The sequence below is a fragment of the Myotis brandtii genome, unplaced genomic scaffold (assembly GCF_000412655.1).
Source record: "Myotis brandtii unplaced genomic scaffold, ASM41265v1 scaffold547, whole genome shotgun sequence".
Classification (NCBI taxonomy): domain Eukaryota; kingdom Metazoa; phylum Chordata; class Mammalia; order Chiroptera; family Vespertilionidae; genus Myotis; species Myotis brandtii.
The window spans coordinates 171,585-191,054 of record NW_005370024.1 but is presented as its reverse complement, the minus strand read 5'-3'; the positions used below and the strand labels follow the sequence as shown (position 1 = coordinate 191,054).

The window sequence follows — 19,470 nt, the reverse complement described above, 5'->3', positions numbered from 1 at the left end:
AGTAATGCCTTTAGTTTCAATGTAATTACTTTAGTATTTAAAATCAATTAAAAATAGATTTCATTTTTAAATAGCTTAAATTATTTATTTTCTTAATAGGTTAAAACGCCTGGAGCTTAATCTTAGAAAAGATATTTTGTTATTTATGAAATCTAAATCCCTTAATTTTTCTTGTGACAAAGCTTTTATTAATAATTTTATTTTCATTACCTTGAAAAAATATATATTTAAATAAAGATAAGCTTTTTCTCATACATCTTATTTTTCTTATTTGCAGTAATAAAGACTGATAATTATCAAAATAACAAAATGTTTACAAAAAATTTAACTCCTGGTGAAGCACTTTCCATTAAATATTCTTAATATATTCAAAGAACTAAACATTAACAATCTATAAATATAGTCATATCTATAATCATCAGCTTTTATATCACAAAATTTGGGCTTTGTTTTGACTCATATTTGTCACAGGAAATTATCATCAGTGCTTCATTATATTTTTGCTAAACAATAATCAAGATGCCATTATTGCAGCTCTATAGGAATTAGGAGTCCAGCAATATCAAAATATCTTTTGTTCAAACTCTGTTAAAATTATAACTCCTTATAATATTGATATTTTTACTGTAATTCATTTTTTGTTTGATTTTTATTTTTAGTTCAACTGTTGATGCAAAATCAGAGGAAGCTACTAAAATGGAAAAAGGAAAATCAGCATTAAGCAAAGTTTTGGAATCTTTGTGCATACATCACCAGCAACAAGTTTTGGCAATGTTGAAATTTCTAGTCCAAGAGCAGAATGCTGCTTCTCTTTGCTGTTCTAATACATCTTATACTGTGTCTTCAGAATCTCAAAAGCCTCTAATTGAAGATGATATACATGGTCTATTCTGTCATTGTGAATATAGGCTGGCAGAAAGAGGGTGTTTACAAAATGAAAGACAAAGCCCTGGTTTTGTGCCTCTGCCAGTCTGTATTAAAGATTTACATTGTTTGTCTTGCCAAACTGTAACTATTGAACACATTAAGACAGTAGTGAATAGAGGAATTGCAAACAGTTATACTTCTCACAGGTGCTGTTCTGGACTGTTTCCAAACATTCACTCTTCAAAATCCGCCTTTCATACTCCTTTTTCATCAAGGGAAGTACTCAGTGATGTTTCTGTTAGTCTTGAAGATATTTGTAGATCTCGAAGTCCCTCACCCCCACCATTATCACCTGTACAGACTGAAGGATTTGAAAAATTGAAAGATGTCATCTCAGAGCTTTCAGCCTTAGAAAATAACAGACTTGAAACAAACATTAACCAACCTCCATTCCTCACACCAGCAGAAATAAGTAATGACAAAGATGATCATGAAGGTAAAATACATAAAACCAAAATATCCAGTAACTCTGATTCTTTGCTCTTGGAAGGCAGCAATAATTGTACTACAAATCATGAAAAAGGTGAAACTACTGTAATTTTTCAAGATTTAATGGATCGTATTAATGAAAAATTAAAATCAATAGAAACTACAGATACGACAAACCTTATAAAATTATCTAGCAGTGATTGTAATACAGATAATGATTTAAAACTGAGAGATTTAATAACTTCCCTCTTGCATAATGCAAAGGCCAGTGATTACAGTTTTATGGAATTACTGAGTCAACATGATAAAAAGCTCGAAAATAAAATTATTCAGACAAGATTTCGAAAGCGTCAAGAAACATTATTTGCGATGCACCACTCTCCTGATTCACCCATGTTTAGAAGGCAGGCTTTACAGATAAAAAGAGAACTTGCTAGTCTTGATGAAAACTTTGTAAGAAAAAAATGCAGTGAAAAATTTTCAAGGAAATTGGTATGCAATAATGTGATACTTTCAACAGACAAAGAAGAATTCTATAATTGCCAAGGGCCTTCTTTACAAAATTCTAAAAGCCTTCAAGACAGCAATCATGCAGAAATATCATTTTCACCAGATTATGCATTACAGTCCTTGCAACTACCCCTTCATAATTTAGATACTAACTTGGCTTTTGACACATTTTCAGAAAGCTTCAAAACAACTATTCCTGAGAAAATGAGCATAAGAAATTCACAGGAGAAATCTGCAGCTGGAAAAAGTTTTTTGCAAAATCATGAGAATTCAAAACTAGAAAATACTCAAACTTCTTTGAAATGTGATGTTCCTGGACATTTGAACAGAACTAAACGAAATATTGTGCCTCCAGGATGGTATTCTATATATGTAACAAATAATTATGTTCTCAAAAAATCCCCTAAGGCCAAAAAGGTTTCTGAATCTACAAAAAAAAAAGATCAGGTGAAAAGTATTCAAACTGAAAGGTCACACAATATAGATCTAAACAAAATTGCAATGAATTCTAATTTACAAGTTATTGTGGAACGTTTGGAAGATACAATAAATATGGCCAAGAAGTCTTGGAATAATCAGTCATTGTTGGAAGGATATAAAGCATCCAAAAAATTGAAAGAAGTTGATGGTAAAGATCAAAATGCTGGTGGAAATACAACTCTTACTGTAAGTAGAATGACATGCAAAGAGCAGAGTTTATCAAAATCTGTGGCAGTATCCAACAATATCCAAAGCAATCCAATAGATTTGAATAACAAAAGACTTGATAATCTGAAAAAGTCATCTATTTTAGATACAGGTAGCTTGATTTCCTCTGTTGAGAATATACCAACAAAATATGAAGCCACCAAAAGCTCTTTTTCCAATTATTCTAGTCCTATCAAACTCATGTTTTTATCTGAGGTTAAAAGCAGTGAAGGAGTCAAATATACTTTAACTTCAGTCAATAATTCTGAATCAAACATTGATTTTCCTTCTTCTGAAAAATGTCCAAACCATCATATAATTGAAAAAAAAACAGAAATAAATGAGGACATTCCAAATGCTAACTTGGAAAGTGTTAGTTCTAATCTTAATGGTAGTGACACCCTTCAAAAAGAACTAAAATTAAATTGTGCAACAGAAACAGCAGAATCTTCTGAAATGTTTATCGATCATACAATTAGCGATAAGCCACAGGAAGAACCTATGGAAAATTCAAACAGTGCAATTGATTCATCTTTTAAAAGAAAACCAGGTAGACCTAAAAAAATAGGTCCCCAGGTTGTGAAACAGATTAAGCGACCAATTGGAAGACCACCCAAACCGAAAACTGATCAAACAGACATTACCATTTGCCAAAATGAGTCTTTCAGTGCTGGAAAGAAAAGCCCAGAATCTCCCCTATCAGAAGTAAAGGAAGGTATTTATAAAAAGACTATTACTGTAACTGTTATTTATGGAAGGTCAAGAAGAACTAAAAGGCATGTTTCTGAAGGAAGTGTAAGCATAAGCAATGTTACATCTTTAAACAGTAAGGTTACTGATTTTCCAACTGAATGTAATAGTCTCAGAAATATTAGAGAATTTGAACTTGACTCGGGTGAAAGAATAAGTGCCATTTCAAGTTTGACAACTGAAAGTGAGATCTTGGGCTTTGAATATGTTAGACCTATCAAGAACAAGTCTGTGATACCTCAACCTTCTAAGAGCATTGTTCGACCAAATCAGAAGCCTTTGGCAATAATTAGGAAGCCTGGTAGACCTGCAAAAGTGAAAATTTCTGGTATATCTGTAACTATTAATAGAATTTCACCTCAGGAGAGAGCAGTGAGTATTAGCAGCTGTTTACCTCCTTTAGAACAAGAGACTATGTTGGAAAAAAGTTTGCCTGAAGAAAAGTATGCTTCTCAGTGCAATAAGATGGATACAAGGCATACTGAAGCTGACCTATTCAAGAATGGATCAAAAAGTGTGGTTGCTGCTATACCTTTGAGACATTCTATTAGGGACCGAAAACCATCTCTGCATTTCTTACATTCATTAGCATCTTCTAGCTCACTTATTTATAGAAATACTCTGCTTCATAAATCGTATAAACTCCATTTGCAGAAAGGCAAAAGTCAGAAGGAAAAAAATAGGCAGTCAAGGTTAAAAATAGCTCCCAAAGGTACACCAGGAGCTAGAAATTTAAGGAATGCAAAAAAATGTTTGGAAGATAAATTAATACCCATTTCTGAAGTATCTTTGGACCCTATAATTTCATCAAACCCTTTGCTCAGGTGGTGGGCTGCTTCTGCTTCGAACGATTCCTTATTAGAGGCGTTAAATAATAGATTTGAGCAAATTACAAATGCTTGGGTACAAGTCAGTGGAGATGAAGCTGAAAATTATGTTCATACAAAAAGGGAAGACACTGAAAGTAATAATCTCAAAATAGCAAACCCTTTGGAAACCTGTCTTATAGAACTTGAAGTTTCACCTGTAAAAATGCTTTTTCAGAAAAAATATGATTTGAATGAACTCTGTACCTGGTTTATGCAAACGACAGAAACACAGTCTCTTTCACTAGTTAGAAAAGCAAATGCTCGAAACCCTTTCGAAGTAATAAATACCAGAGGAATTAAATTAGGGAACAAATACTCTGATTTTAATACCAGCCCCTTCCGAAAGCACTTTAAAAAATTTGCACTATCTTCTCCTTCAAAATCAGGGAAGTTGCATATACTGCATAAAATGGTTAGCTCTCCACTCTTAAATGTGAAAAATAATTTAACACTAAGTAGATTCAAAAGAACTGAGTTTAAGAGGTTGCGACATGAAAGGTGGAGAAGAGAGGGAAAGCTGCACAACCACGGAACAGTTAATTGGATCTCTAAAAAGAGGAACCTGAGATTTTACTGCCAGAACCAATTTTTTAGTAAGACTGAGGGAGGACCAAATGCTGATATCCCACTCCAAGGAAAAAATGCAGTAGGTAATCAGTTTATTTTGCCACCTGAGATCAGGAATGACTTTTTGCAACAGAGGGTGGCAGTGTCTGACGTTAGAACACATGCTAGTTTAGAGAATAAATATAAGTCGGAAGCAAAGGAAAATGGAACAAATTGCAGCCAAAAAGATTTTGAAAAGGGACCAAGACTAGGGAATGTATGTCCAAGTAATTGGAGGTCAAAAACCTTAAAAGATTGTAGAATATTTTTGAGAAAAATCAACTACCTTGAACACAGAAATACTTTTAAGCTAAATACAATCATTTACTCACCTGAATCTGTTAACAGTGGAAGTAATCATCAGACTCATATGGAAGAATCAAAGCGCTTTACCTTAAGATCCCATTCTGCTAGGCAAAATTCTTTTAAAAAGCAATCTAAAGAAATAGAAAATGCTAAGTCAAATAGTCCTGCAGCTGATAAATTTCCTGGCCAACTTGACAGTAGTAAATTAAATAAATGTGTTAATTATGACAAGACTCCTGATGGCTCTGAAGTTCTTAGCAAATTGAAGAAAAGAAAAAGACCATGGAAGACCACAGAAATTTCTACAAAAAGACATAAACGACAGTCTTGCAACAGTGGACAAATGGCAAACTATTATTCAAAATCCCAAGTAGGTAAGTTTTTCTCTACTTAATTTTAAAGTTTCATTGTAGGTGCCTTGAGTAAAGTATAAGATGATGGGTAGTAAAGAAACAGCTGATTGAGTTTTCATTTATTTCCAAAATATATAGACAACCTAATTTCTTGGCACCTAGTATGAAACTCGTGAAATTAGGTGCTGCTAAATGTACCAGTGCACTTCCCCACATATAATGTGTCCAGTATTTCAAGCAAATTAAAATATATTTAGTAGAGACATAGAAAGCCTCTAAACATGTACCATTAATATAAAAGTTATATTATCTACTTTTGCATTTTATCTAATATAATCTAATATAAAATACAGAAAACAATTTGATAGATAAATATGCCCAAGTAACAATCTAAAACTTACTATACTACAGATTAATTTATGTTTATCATCTGATAATAGCTTTGAGATCAGACATGTGGAAAGAAAACTCTGTCTCATTACTAAATTAATAAAGGCTGTAACATATATAATAATTCTAGGATATCAGTCTCACATTCACCATTAAGTCATTATGCCCTTTGGTACTGCTTTGTGAACCACTTTAATACTCAGCTTATTTAAATAGTGTCAAGGAACAAAATTTTTTTTTTCAACAAATCAAACTTGTTGAATAGATTTATTCCTATTAGACTCTGAACTAGACTGCATGGATATAAAGATAAAGATTTATTTCCAGAGATAATCCATAGCCTATCTAGGGAGAAAGTCATATATAGATAATTTTAAGGTAATGCAAACTGAAATTACTTTATCAAGCAGTTATATGCTTTTCTCTGTTATACTAACCTGACATTGGTGCCTCAGGAAACTGTTACTCTTAGAACCTAGCAGAAATAGGCTATGAACACTAGTTGCTAATGTAGCCACTTCTAACTCTGCTTATTGATAATTCAAGATAAGTACAAGTACAAGTGCTTGTAGATTTCTTTTTTGACACGAAAGAGTGCCAGGTTACACTGGAAATTTAAGGATTTTTTTCATGTGATTGCATTGTTACATTGTATACTTTAGGGGATTTTTCTGGGGGTTGGGGAGGTATTGGTGACTTTATTTTTACCTTTTAAAACATTTTTATAAGTGAAAAAAGTACTATAAGATCTTACATTAAAATATTAAAAGCAGTAATTAAACTTGAATTTTCTGGTCCCCTAGAGTCAATTATTTAACTAAAGAGGTAACTTTAAAATACCTGTTTCAATTATATCTAACATGCAGTGATTAAAAATTTTAACTAAATTCAATGATTAAAATTTTAAAATTAGTCCCCATTCTGAAACAAGAATCAAATCTAAAGTTATACTCTTTGTTTTCTACCTTCAGGATAACTAAAAATAACATTATAACAAATAGTATGTCAGGAAAAAAAGGGAAGCCTGATAGTGATTTAAAAAAAAAAAAAGTCACCTAAAAATATACACACATTTTTTTAAAAGACTGTCATGAGTGGAGAATAAAGTAGTCTTTCGTTTTTAATTCTTTATACCATCCTCATTTCATGCTGTTTGAGTTTACCAAAGGTGGTTTGCATTAATTCATTTTACAAAAGAACTGTATTTTGTCCTTTCAGCTTCTTAGCCATTGTATCTTTTTAAGGTCTAAGTATAAAATTTATTTTAATATGATTCTTCATTGCACTAAATATTAGGTTACCCTAGAAAAATAAGATGGAAGATGCCTAATTATTACTTTTCAAATTAAGTTCAAAATCATTTTGTGTTATGTAAAAAGAAAATTAGTATTAGAGCAAGACTTGTTTTTACATTTTAAAAATTATTAGTACTATTTTCCTGTTCTGCTTAAAGTTTTATTTATCCTTTACTGATAACTTTCCTTCTTTATTTTTTAACATTCTTTTTTTAATCAGACATTTTTGTAGAGTTGTATTTGACACAATATTTATCTAATTTTTAAATGTTTCTTGAAATTTTTTTTTTCTCATGATACTTGGTATTTCATATTTCTTTTTGCCTTTTTGGAAATGACACTTAAATTCATTATTAGTTTTATATGTGTTCTTCTTTTCATAGAATAATTAGTGAGTGGAGACTTGAGAGACTTTTAACAATAGGACTTTTCTAGAAAGATTCTAGTTCAGTGTATATAATGTATTATAGACTATTTCTATTGATGGAAAGTTTTGCTTCTACCATGAATGAATGTCTTATTTTTGTACATTTTAAAATTAACTGTTCAGATATAGTTTAATACATAGGAGTTTTAAGATTTATACTTTACTACATTTGTATTGCTATATATTTGTAGACGTGGAAAGGAGGAAGAAGAAATACAATTCCATTCTAGTCTTAGTTCAATATTTAATGAATGCCTACACTATGCTCTTAGGCATGTAGCAGGTTCAAAAAGTTCTCTTTCTACTTAAGTAGATAAACAAGACCGACATCATTTATTTATCCAACAAATACAGTGTATTTTATGTTTTAAGAGGGATAGTATATGTTTTAATGGTTAAAGGGTTAAAGTCATGGTTTGTTCTTTCACGGAGCTCATCATCTCTTGGGGAACAGTGAATAGGCAACTCCAGTGGAAAGATGAGTGCTATGATTGCAGGGGGAGGTGCATTGTAGGAGCACATGGGAGGGAAATTGAACCCAGGTTTGGAGAATTGGGCAAGGATTCCTAAATGGTTATATCTAAGCTGAGATTGGAAGGGTGCCAAAGTAGTAGAAAGAAGTTGGGAGAGTGTCTCAGCAGAGCAAAATGCTTGTGGAAAATCAGGGTGACAAAAAGGCTTGTTTGGAACACTAAATAATTTTGTCCAAATAGCTGAGTCATAAAATAGGGATTAAGGATGGGGCAGGGGGTGAATGGGAAAATGGCAAAAGATAAAGCTACCTAGGGAAGCTTCGTCCAAATTGTACGTTCATAAAAAAAAAAAAAATTTGAGCCCTAATAGTGACATTAATGGAGAAGAATAGATGTATTTGAGAGAAAGTTCTGTGAAGTAGAATCAATACATCTTAGAGAGTAGAGGAATAAAGGATGACATCCAGGTTTTTGGCTTAAGTATCTGGACAAATGATAGTAATTGCACTGAGGTATAAGAACACTAAGGGTATTTGGTTTTAGACATAAGGAATTTGAGGTATTCAGTGAGATATCCAAGAAAAGGTGTTTAGAAAGCAATTAGTTAATAGGGCCTTTTTGCTCAGGAGAGAAGTCTGAGCTAGAGATAAAGATTTGGGTATCAGCAAGTCATCGAAGCCATGAGAGTGGGAGAGATCATTCAGGTGAAATGAGAAGAGCCTAGGATCTCAGAGCCCCAAAATATGGAGAAAAGAAAAGATGTGTACAATAGACTGATTAGATTAGTCAGGAGGTGAGAGGAAACCAGGGGAGGGCGATGAAAAGGAAATATGTCACAACAGTGGAGAAAATAGCAGTGTGGACTGTTGATAACAGATCAATTATAGTTGACTTGGGAGGGAGCAGTTTTGGTGGGCTAACAGAGCAAGGGACCTAATGATTGAGTACATGCAGGAAGAAGAAATGAAGGAAATTAGCACAGAAACTATAAATGGTTATGATTGGAGAGGAGATGGGGAGGTAATGAAAGGGAAGCCCTGTTTAAGGCAGGTTTTTAAAAAATGTCAAATGCTAATAGGAAGATCAGTGGAAAATGAAAGGTTGAAGATACAAAAATGAGATAAAAGCAGTGAAAGTTGGGATGAAGCCCCTGAATTGATTATTGGATGTTATGAGGCATCATTAGCGAGATTAGCCTTGGCCATAAGGGTCACTTCTTTCCTAAAACATAAGAAGAGTGGGGTATATATGAGGACACAAATCACTTTATAAATTCACTAGAGGCCCGGCACACGAATTCATGCACCAGTGGGGTCCCTCGGCCTGGCCTGCGAGATCAGGCTGAAATCAGCTCTCCGACACCCCCCGCGGGGTCCCGGATTGGGAGAGGGCACAGGCCAGGCCAAGGGACCCCACCGGTGCACGATCGGGGCCAGAGAGGGACCACGGGAGGGCTCCAGGGCGTGTCCGGCCCTGTCTCGCCCAGTCCCGATTGGAGCCTATCAGGGCTGGCCAGCTGGGGAGGGATGTGGAGGTTGGCCAGCCGGGGAGGGACCACAGGAGGGCTCCAAGGCATGTCCAGCCCGTCTCGCTCAGTCCCAATCGGCCAGACCCCAGCAGCAAGCTAACCTACTGGTTGGAGCGTCTTGCCCCCGGTGGTCAGTGCACATCATAGCAAGCAGTTGGGTGGTCTTAGCATGTTACGCTTTGATTGGTTGAACGGATAACCAGACACTTAGCATATTAGGCTTTTATTATATAGGATAGGCAAAATATTGAGGATATTTGAGTCTATTTTCTATGAATCAAGAGTTCTATAATGGATGTTGATAATGTGGATAAGATTAAAAATACTGTCTCAAGAAATAACAGGATTGAACAGTTTTGTGATTTTATCTCTGCAGCCAGAGTGTAAGCATGGAGAAAGATGGACCCTTAGGTTTGATAGTTATTGGGACCACCAAGTGGGTATAATAGAAGGACAAAGAGATCAAGCCAAGAATTCATTCAGTGAATAATGAGAAACTATATGATCAAGTTGTAATTCTAAAGAGTCTTTTCTAGTAGCATGCAGTATATATTTGAGGGGGGACCACAAAATGGGGTACGTGAAGGGCTAATTACAAGACATGATTTTTGAGGTGCTAATGGAGTATGACTATTGGAAATAATAATGTAGTCTTTTTTAATTTCAGTTATTTTCTTTTGAGTTCCCAAAGCAAATGTGTTGCCTCTTCCTAATTGATAGATATGTGGATATAAATAAACTGACTTTGGACACCTCTGAGGAAATTTTAAAACTAGAATAAATTTTAAAACTGATGTGGACTTAAAGCTACTAAATTCATGGTTCTCATTCTAAAATGTTGAATTTCCCCATAAAAGTTCAGAATTCAAGGTGACACTTTGAATTGCATTCTGAGATGACTGAAAAATGTTCAGTTTGTCAGCTTCTCCTGTTTGTCATCTACCCTCAAAAATGACTGAGTATACATTTTTCTTTTCAAATGCTGTTTTTCACACAGATATATAACTGATAGGTGATTTTAATTAACAGTATATTCTTCAACAAGCTGAAACCCAGACTAATCAACCATACATCCTCTGGTCTTGCTTTTGAACATTTTACCACATTTTTTGAATCCTGACTCAAGATTTTCTTTTAAATTTGTATGATTGAGGCATTGACACAAAATATTCTTAAACATTTTTAATACAATTTAAAGTTCAGAGTTTCTTCATATGCCATTATTCAGTATCATTATTATAATTTAATGGAAAAACTATGAAGCTAGAATAGGTGACTTTCTAAATTTCATTATGATTGGAAAATAGTTTCCAAGTGGTTCACAGTCACCCTAATCTAGTTGGCTCCACAAGCATTCCAAAGATGTGTTTCAAGAAATACTAGTCCCCCAAGGTGTTCTGTGTACAAAGGATCCCATGGTATAACAACACTGAGAAATGCTCTGTTCTCTTCCCTGTGCTTCTCAAATCACAGTGAGTGCCCCATTAGCTTGTTAGACTGTATTCTCCAATCTTTATGTTTATGATAACTTTTTATATCCTACTGCGGAACAAAACTAGAAAATATTGCTCTACATAGTTTCCTACTAGGGTTTCTCTTTATTTACTGTGATATTTCCAGAAAGAATGCAATGACTATAAAAATGTAATTTAATTTACAAACTAGATTTATTCTTGTATATAAATTAAGTTAGAGTCATCAAAATTACAAGTGCCTTATTAAGATTCACTGTTAAAAGAACTCTGGTAAATACCTATAAGCCAAAGATGATCACATTCTGGTCAGTCTATTTTGTAAGTTTCATTTTTACATACTAGACTAGAGGCCCAGTGCACGAATTTGTGCATGGGTGGGGTCCCTCTGGGTGGCTTACAGGGATCAGGCCAAAACCCGCAGTCCAACACCGCCTGCAGCTCCTACCTGCAGCTCCTGCTCATCCCGGCCCCACTATGCCTGCCGTGAGCTCGCACCTAATCAGTCCCGATAGGGAGAGGGTCGCGCTGCCACAGCAGCACTCACCAGCCATGAGCCCTGCATCTGGTGCATTCCCAAGGGGAGTGGCCTGCGGGAACGGGCTGAAACCGACTCTCTGACATCCCCCGAGGGGTCCCAGATTGTGAGAGGGTGCAGGCCAGTCTGAGGGACCCCACCTGTGCACGATCGGGCTGGGAGGGACCAGTGGGGGGACTCCAGGGCGTGTCCAGCCCATCTCACTTAGTCCTGATTGGCCAGACCCCAGCAGCAAGCTAACCTACCGGTGGGAGCATCTGCCCCCTGGTGCACGTTATACTGACTGGTCGACTGGTCCACTGTCTGCCCCCTGGTGGTCAGTGCACGTCATAGAGAGTGCAGCCTTAGCATATCATTAGCATATTACGCTTTGGTTGGTTGTTCAGTTGTTCTGCTGTCCAGTCTATTTGCATATTACCCTTTTATTATATAGGACTAGAGGCCCAGTGCACAAAATTCACGCACAGGGGGAGGGGGGGGGGTGTCCCTCAGCCCAGCCTGCACCCTTTCCAATATGGGACATCCCTCTCACAATCCAGGACTGCTGGCTCCCAACTGCTCACCTGCCTGATTGCCCCTAACCGCTTCTGTCTAGCAGCCTGATCACCCCCTAACCACTCCCCTGCTGGCCCAATTGCCCCTAACAGCCCTCCCCTGCCGGCCTAGTCGCCCCCAGCTGCCCTCCCCTGCCAACCTGGTCGCCCCTAACTGCCCTCCCCTGCAGGCCTAGTCGCCCCCAACTGCCCTCCCTTGCAGGCCTGGTCACTCCTAACTTCCCTCCCTTGCCAGCATGGTTGCCCCTAACTTCCCTCCCCTGCTGGCCCGATTGCCCCTAACTGCCCTTCCCTGCCAGCCTTGACCCTAACTGCCCTCCCCTGCAGGCCTGGTCGCCCCCAACTGCTCTCCCCTGCAGGCCTGATCGCTCACAACTGCCCTCCCCTGCTGGCCATCTTGTGGTGGCCATCTTGTGTCCACCTGGGGACCACCATCTTGTGTGTTGGAGTGATGGTCAATTTGCATATTACCTCTTTATTGTATAGGATTTTAAGTGCTGAATTAAAGGCAGAGTGTGGTAGCAGTGCATTCAGGTGGCTTTACTATCGGTATTGCAAATCATGAGAAAATAATTTGTGAATTTAAATATGAGATCATTGTCTTCTCAACTCAATTAATCCACAATTTTAATTTGGTCAGAACTAGATGAAAGGAAGAGAGATATTTTAATGTAAAAATTAGTAAATTCATTGACATTCATTTTTATATGGGCTTCATATTACCACTTTGCTAATTACCAGTGCCTTAGGTAAAACTATTAAAACTTTTATTCAGTTATTTAAAGTATTATAATGAAATCAGGAATTTTTTTAAAGTTATTCTCTTTACAATTTAATTTTTTCCCTATTGTCATTTTCATAGGAACTGAGTAAAGAGAAGAATTTTAGGTCATGAAAAGCTTCTGATTTTTACCATAATACTTATTAAACTACTAGAGGCCTGGTACACAAATTCGTGCACGGGTGGGGTCCCTCAGCCTGGCCAGCTATTGGGGCCATCTCGCCCAGACCTGATAGGGGTTGGCCTGGGGGAAGGACTGCGGGAAGTTAGCCAGCCGCAGGAGGTTGGCTATGGGAGTGCACTGACCACCAGGGGGCAGCTCCTGCATTGAGTGTCTGCCCCCTGGTGGTCAGTGCGCATCATAGTGTTCGGTCGACAGGTTGTAACGATCACTTAGGCTTTTATATATATAGATAAATCAGCTACTTTGAGAATTCCTTGTCTTGGTGTTTTTTCTAGACTTTTTCTTGAATATCTTATATCCCATTACTTTGTCAACCATCATTGAGTTATTTTAGGATATCCTGCTTCACTAATTGCCCCATGTCTTTCATGGAAAACCATTCCCTTTAATCAACAAATATTTCAAATTGTTTTTACTTTGGCAACATAATTAAGTATAAATTAAAGAAAGATAATTTGGCTGATTTTCCATACCACTGGGTATGGAGTATAAAATTATTTTTAAAGATAATTCCCTAAATCAGGAGTCTGGCCCATGGCGCACTTGTAAGTGAAGCTCTGTTGGAGCACCACTGTGCCCTTTCATAGACACGTCTTCTGTTGCTGGTGTTGTGCCACAGGAGCTGAGCTGAGTAGTTGCAACAAAGATCATATAGGGCCCCCAAAGCCTAAAATATTCACCTGGCCCTTTGCAGAAAAAGTGTGCTCACCCCTGTTTATATCAATAGAATTTTTACATGGAGTGGCTAAAAAAAAAGTCATTGGATTTTTTTTTTTTAGATTAAGATTATTATATCCAGTTCATACCCAACACCATCCACTCTCTCCTGTTGTCCATTCCCTCCTCCCATACAATGCAATGTATTTCTGACAGGTAGTGTTGTCTTCTCTCTGTGGGACAGGACTTGTCTGCATCCAGCAGAGTGATGCTAGGGGAGCCATGAGTGCCAGTTTTATTGTTTTGTAAATCTTTATTCTCTCCCTGCAGCCTCCAGACCTGCTGTCTATATGAGGTAAGTTCAAGGGTCATCCTTCTTTTCCTTAACCAGGCCCTACCACCTGTTGGAAAGAGATTGATCTTGGTGCTTCACACCTTATGTTCCTTCCCCAAGTGTTCTCTTCTCTCCTTTTCTACCCCTTTTTTTCTTTTCTATTTCTTCACATAGGAATTCAAAATCTTAGTTCAGCTCTACTGGCTGCCATCCCTCCCCACTTCATTTTCCTAGGCATTATACAGTTTTCTTTGTGGTGGAGCTGAGCATTCTGTGATTACTATGTTAAGTCTGCTGAATGTACCTGTCATTTAATTACAAAAATAAAAGCAGAGTAGGTATCTGAATGATTTCATCCTGCCAGGTTTTATCTTGTGTTTCTGTTTGTTTGTTTGTTTGTCTAATTTTAAACAAAACCTTGGCTTATACCTCCCCACAATTCCAATTTCAGGCAACCTGGAAAATTCATTTGTTTCTAACTTTGTTTTTATGTTATATAAATATAGAAATCTAGACCCCCATTAATTTATTCTTTCAAAAATATCTCCTGATTTATAACTTAATTCAGTTATGGTTGTAAAATATGCTTTGTCCATTTACTTTGTTTTACTTTGGATTATACTATTTCTGTGTTTTTAAGTTTATTAACCTTTTCTCTACCATTGTCTAATCTGCTGTTGATAAATTCCAGGGTACTTTTCATTTCATACATTTGTATTTTCACCTCCAGAAATTTAGATTTAGTATTCTTTGTATCTACCATATACATCCTCCTCATACTTGTGCTTTCTTCAATTTCTTGACTGTGTGGAGTCTATTTAAAATAACCTGCATTAACTTCCTTGTGTGCTGATTTTACAATCTGTGTTGTCAGTTTCTATTGATTGACGTCTCTCCTCATTATGGACTATGTTTTCCTGTTTTTTGCATGCCTGGAAATTTTGATTTGATGCTAGCCATTGTCACTTTTGCATTGTATGCTGGATTTTTTTTTTCAATGCCTTAAATGTATTTGGGTTCTATTCTGGGCATCATTAACTTTTGAGAAACATTTTTATTCTTTCAAATGTTGCTTTTGAGCATTGTTAGGCAAAGCCAGGATAGCCTTTAGTCTAGTACAGTGTTTCTCAACTGGTGATGATTTTGTCCTGCAGAGGATATTTGGCAATGTATGGAAACATTTTTTATTGCCACACCTAAAGGGTAGAGGCCAGGGTTGCTGCTGAACATTCTACAATGTATAATAAAACAGTCCCCACAATAAAGAATCATCTGACTCCAAATATAAGTAGTTCCAATGTTGAGAAACCCTGTCCTAGAGTTAATTTTATGCCACTAGGTAGGCAATACCAATACCTGAAGACTGTATCCTGCCTGCCGGGCACCTGCCCATGTATTAGAAGGTCTTTCCATTCTTGCTGGTGGGAACACAGATTATATCTAATCCTATAAGGTCTCTATCTAGGGATTTTCTGCCTGGTTCTTTTCAGTAGTTTTTTTTTTCCAAAGCCTTGGGAAACAATCATGCACAGATCAGTATCTACAGAAGCCAGGGGAACCCTACATAGATCTCTGGAGCTCCTTCTGTACAGCTCTCTCCCCTGTACTCTGACCCACAAAATCTAGCTGATGTGGACTCCCTCACCTCCAAAGTTTGTCTTCTCATTTCAGGAAGATTTCCAAGCTAAGCTATTTTGGGTTCCTCTCCCTAGACTGGGGCCTGGAAACTCACCAAGCAGTAGCCAGAGAAAATTTAGCACTTAACATCCTTTGCATCCCTTCTTTCGGGGATCACTGTCATCTTGCAATTTCTGTCACCCAGTCTTAAAAACAAACAATAAACAGTATTTCATATATTGTGTCTGTTTTTGTAAGTTGCTTAAAGTGCGAAACTTACAATAAAATTCAGTTCTTCTTCGTGGCCAGAAGTCCCAGATTTTTTTTTTAATAAATATTTATCCAGCCCTGACCGGTTTGGCTCAGTGGATAGAGCGTCGGCCTGTGGACTGAAGGGTCCCAGGTTCGATTCCGGTCAAGGGCATGTACCTGGGTTGCGGGCACATCCCCAGTAGGAGGTGTGCAGGAGGCAGCTGATCAATGTTTCTCTCTCATCGATGTTTCTAAATCTCTATCCCTCTCCCTTCCTCTCTGTAAAATATCAATAAAATATATTTTTTAAAAAATAAAAATAAATAAATAAATATTTATCCAGTTTCTATATGCTAGGTGCTGAAAATAGTATGACCAGCAAGCATCTTTACTTTCACCAAGTTTGTATTTTAGTGGGAGGAAAAATAAAATAGAAAACACAAGACAGTGGTAAATTCTGGTAATGAAATCAGAAGATTTAAGGAATTTCTCGGAGGAGCTCTTTAGGTTGAGTACTCAGAAAAATGCTTTCTGAAGAAGTATTGCATCGGGTGGTGGAGCGGAGACATCTGGGATATCATCGCTGATTGAAACTGATTAGGAGGAGAACCCCTAAGAGATTATAGGATAAGGAGAAAAGAAAGCCTAGATAGACTCAGCCTTGAGAAATTTCAACATTCATTGGCCAGGGAGAGCAGGACATGCAGTAGAAAGAAGAGGCAGAGGAGAGCCAATATTGTGTTTTGTCTCAAAAGCCAAAAAAAAAAAAAAAAATGTTTCAAGAAAGAGGTTGTCTTACTCTGCTTGAGGTGCCATAAAAAAATAACAGTAAATTAATTAATAAATAAAACCATTGATTGTGTGGCAAACAATGGAAATTTATTTTCTCACAGTTCAGGAGGCTAGAAAATCTAAGATCAAGGTCTGAAGGGTTCCTTTTCTATAAGAGCTCTCATCCTGGCTTGCAGATGACCACCTTCCTGTTTTTTGGTGTATCCTCAACTTAAAGATACACCAATACCATCAGATTAGTGACCCACCCTCTGATCTCAGTTCACCTTAAATACCTCCTAAAGGCCCTGTATCTTTTCATATAGGGAGTTAGGGCTTCAACATGTAAACATGGGAGATACACAGTTAAGTCCATAGTAGAAGAAATGGTCAACTGTGTTTAATGTTAGGAAGGCAAAAAAGTTGATTTAAACATCATACCTTAGACATCATTGGTCACTTTAGTAAGTGCTATTTCCATGGAGTGAAAGACCTAGAAGCCAGATTGGAGTGGGTTAGGAATAAGAAGAAAATGGTGATAGCAAAAGTATAGAGTAACTCATCAAAGTAACCTAACTCCAGAATTTGAAGTTAAAATTCAGATGAGTTCAAATTCGATGGTTTCAGTTACTTTAGAGTAGCTATTGCAATTCCAAGTCCCAACACAGAATTCAGTTTCTCCCCCCATACAACTGACTTCTTTCTCCCTTTGAAAAGATCAATATGTTTGTAAAACCCAACCTAAATGGTAGCTCTCAAAAATATCAGTTTATGCCTTAACACTTTCTTTCTTTACCTTGAGAAATTGAAAGATATGACTAGCAGCTCCTTATTTAGTTAAATATGAGGAAACTTCATGCTCTAAATATATAGCTCACCTAGTTAGTTTTCGCTGTAGCCCTTTGGGATACCTTTCTGTCTGAAATCTGCAGATCAGACACTTACCATATTTTAAGTATTTTTGAAGTAGTATATAAATGGATATTAACATGGAGAATCATGACAACATTACAACCCAAGAGTTAGTGTGCAGGGTACAGTCATAGATCATAGGTCCTGAAGACTTGTACTTTCCAGTTCTGTGACCTGGATAAGTCATTTTACTTCTTTGAGCCTCAATGTGTTGCTGTTAGAATTGAATGAGGTAATGTAAAAAAGACCTTTAGCATAGTGCCTGACATACAGCAACTGCTCCATAAATATTTTCAGACCTTAATCACACTAAACTTTATTGTTTCCTACAGTTTCTAGCTTGCATTAAAGTGTGTTGTCTGTATGACAGAAATGAACCATAACATTTTTCCAGTAATAAAGCAAGTTTAAGTTATTAGAGCTGGATTTTTAAAACATTGTGTTTGTTAGAATTACCAGTAACCATTAAGTCACAAATGATAACTGTATTTCTATGACCTACAAAAGATTTTCGTCTCTTACACTTTGCAAATGCATATCTATATATGTAAAAGCCTAAGCAACCGTCCGAATGGTAGCTATGATGCATAGTGACCACCAGGGGGCAGACATTCCAACCAGTAGCTATGGCACGCACTGACCACCAGGGGGCAGACACTTAATGCAGGAGCTGCTGAGCTGTGGTGACTTGGCAGCTGCAGTTCTTAGGTGACGCACCTGGAACCAGAGAGGAGGGAGCCCGATTCTGGGGTGTGTCACACAAGAACTGCCCTCTCGCAATCCAGGATCCCTCAGGGCAGTGGTCGGCAAACTCATTAGTCAACAGAGCCAAATATCAACAGTACAACGATTGAAATTTCTTTTAAGAGCCAAATTTTTTAAACTTAACTATATAGGTAGGTACATTGTTATTAACTTAATTAGGGTACTCCTAAGCTGGCCTTTGCTAAAAACATCCTCAATCTGAGGGGTCGACCTCAGCGAACGTACCCCCACTTCTTCTAACACCACTTCTTCAAAATAGATTCGCCCAGGCCGAAAACCGACTTATGCGCATGGGCCACGAAGTTTCAATCACGCTATACGTGCGTGCCTGCGTGATATTTTGTGGAAGAGCCACACTCAAGGGGCCAAAGAGCCGCATGTGGCTCGCGAGCCGCGGGTTGCCGACCACTGCCTCAGGGGATGTTGGAGAGCCATTTTTGGCCCCGATCCCCATAGGCCAGGCCGAGGGACCCCACCAGTGCATGAATCCGTGCACCGGGCCTCTAGTCTACACTAAGACAAACATGCAAATTGACCGTACCTTCGCTACGCCTTAAGCCACACCCACCAGCCAATCAGAGCGACTATATGCAAATTAACCCAGCCAAGATGGCGGATGACAGCCACGAGCTGGAGCAAGCAGGAGGCTTGGTTGCCCTAATGATGGAAGACGCCAAGCTTCCCAGCTGCCGTGGCGGCTCTGAGCTCCACTCAAAGCAACAAAGTTTCAATTATAGAAAGTAAATAAACCCCAGATACCTGCTTTCAGCCAGCCGTGGCCACGGAGCTGGAGCAAGCAGGAGTGTTCCCTCTCGCCCACCCTGGTCGGCTCTGAGCTCCTCTCAAGGCTATAAAGTTTCAATTATAGAAGGTAAATAAATCCCAGAATAAAAAAAGAAAAAAAAGGAAAGGCTGGGAGCTTCCGTCGCTGGGGGGGCTTGGCCAGCCTGAAAACGGCCCTCAGCCCCTCACCCAGGCTGGCCAGGCACCACAGTGGGGACCCCCACCCTGAAGGGGGTGTGACCAGCCTGCAAACACCCATCAGCCCCTCACCCAGGCTGGCCAGGCACCCCAGCGGGACCC

The 19,470-nt window shown here is 37.8% G+C and overlaps 2 protein-coding genes across 2 annotated transcripts in view; one reads left to right on the top strand and one right to left on the bottom strand.

Annotated features, from left to right (window-relative positions):
* LOC102248072 (ligand-dependent nuclear receptor corepressor-like protein) overlaps positions 1 to 19,470 on the top strand; it is a 113,628-nt gene that overhangs the window by 91,172 nt on the left and 2,986 nt on the right. The window contains exons 9-10 of the mRNA XM_014549307.1: positions 660 to 5,458; positions 14,067 to 14,091. Of these exons, the coding sequence (XP_014404793.1) occupies positions 660 to 5,458; positions 14,067 to 14,091 (4,824 nt within the window). The remainder of the gene's footprint in view (positions 1 to 659; positions 5,459 to 14,066; positions 14,092 to 19,470) is intronic.
* NCAPG (non-SMC condensin I complex, subunit G) overlaps positions 17,182 to 19,470 on the bottom strand; it is a 35,586-nt gene continuing 33,297 nt past the window's right edge. Inside the window, exon 22 of the mRNA XM_014549310.1 lies at positions 17,182 to 17,203. The gene's annotated coding sequence lies outside the window, so the exon portion shown is untranslated. The remainder of the gene's footprint in view (positions 17,204 to 19,470) is intronic.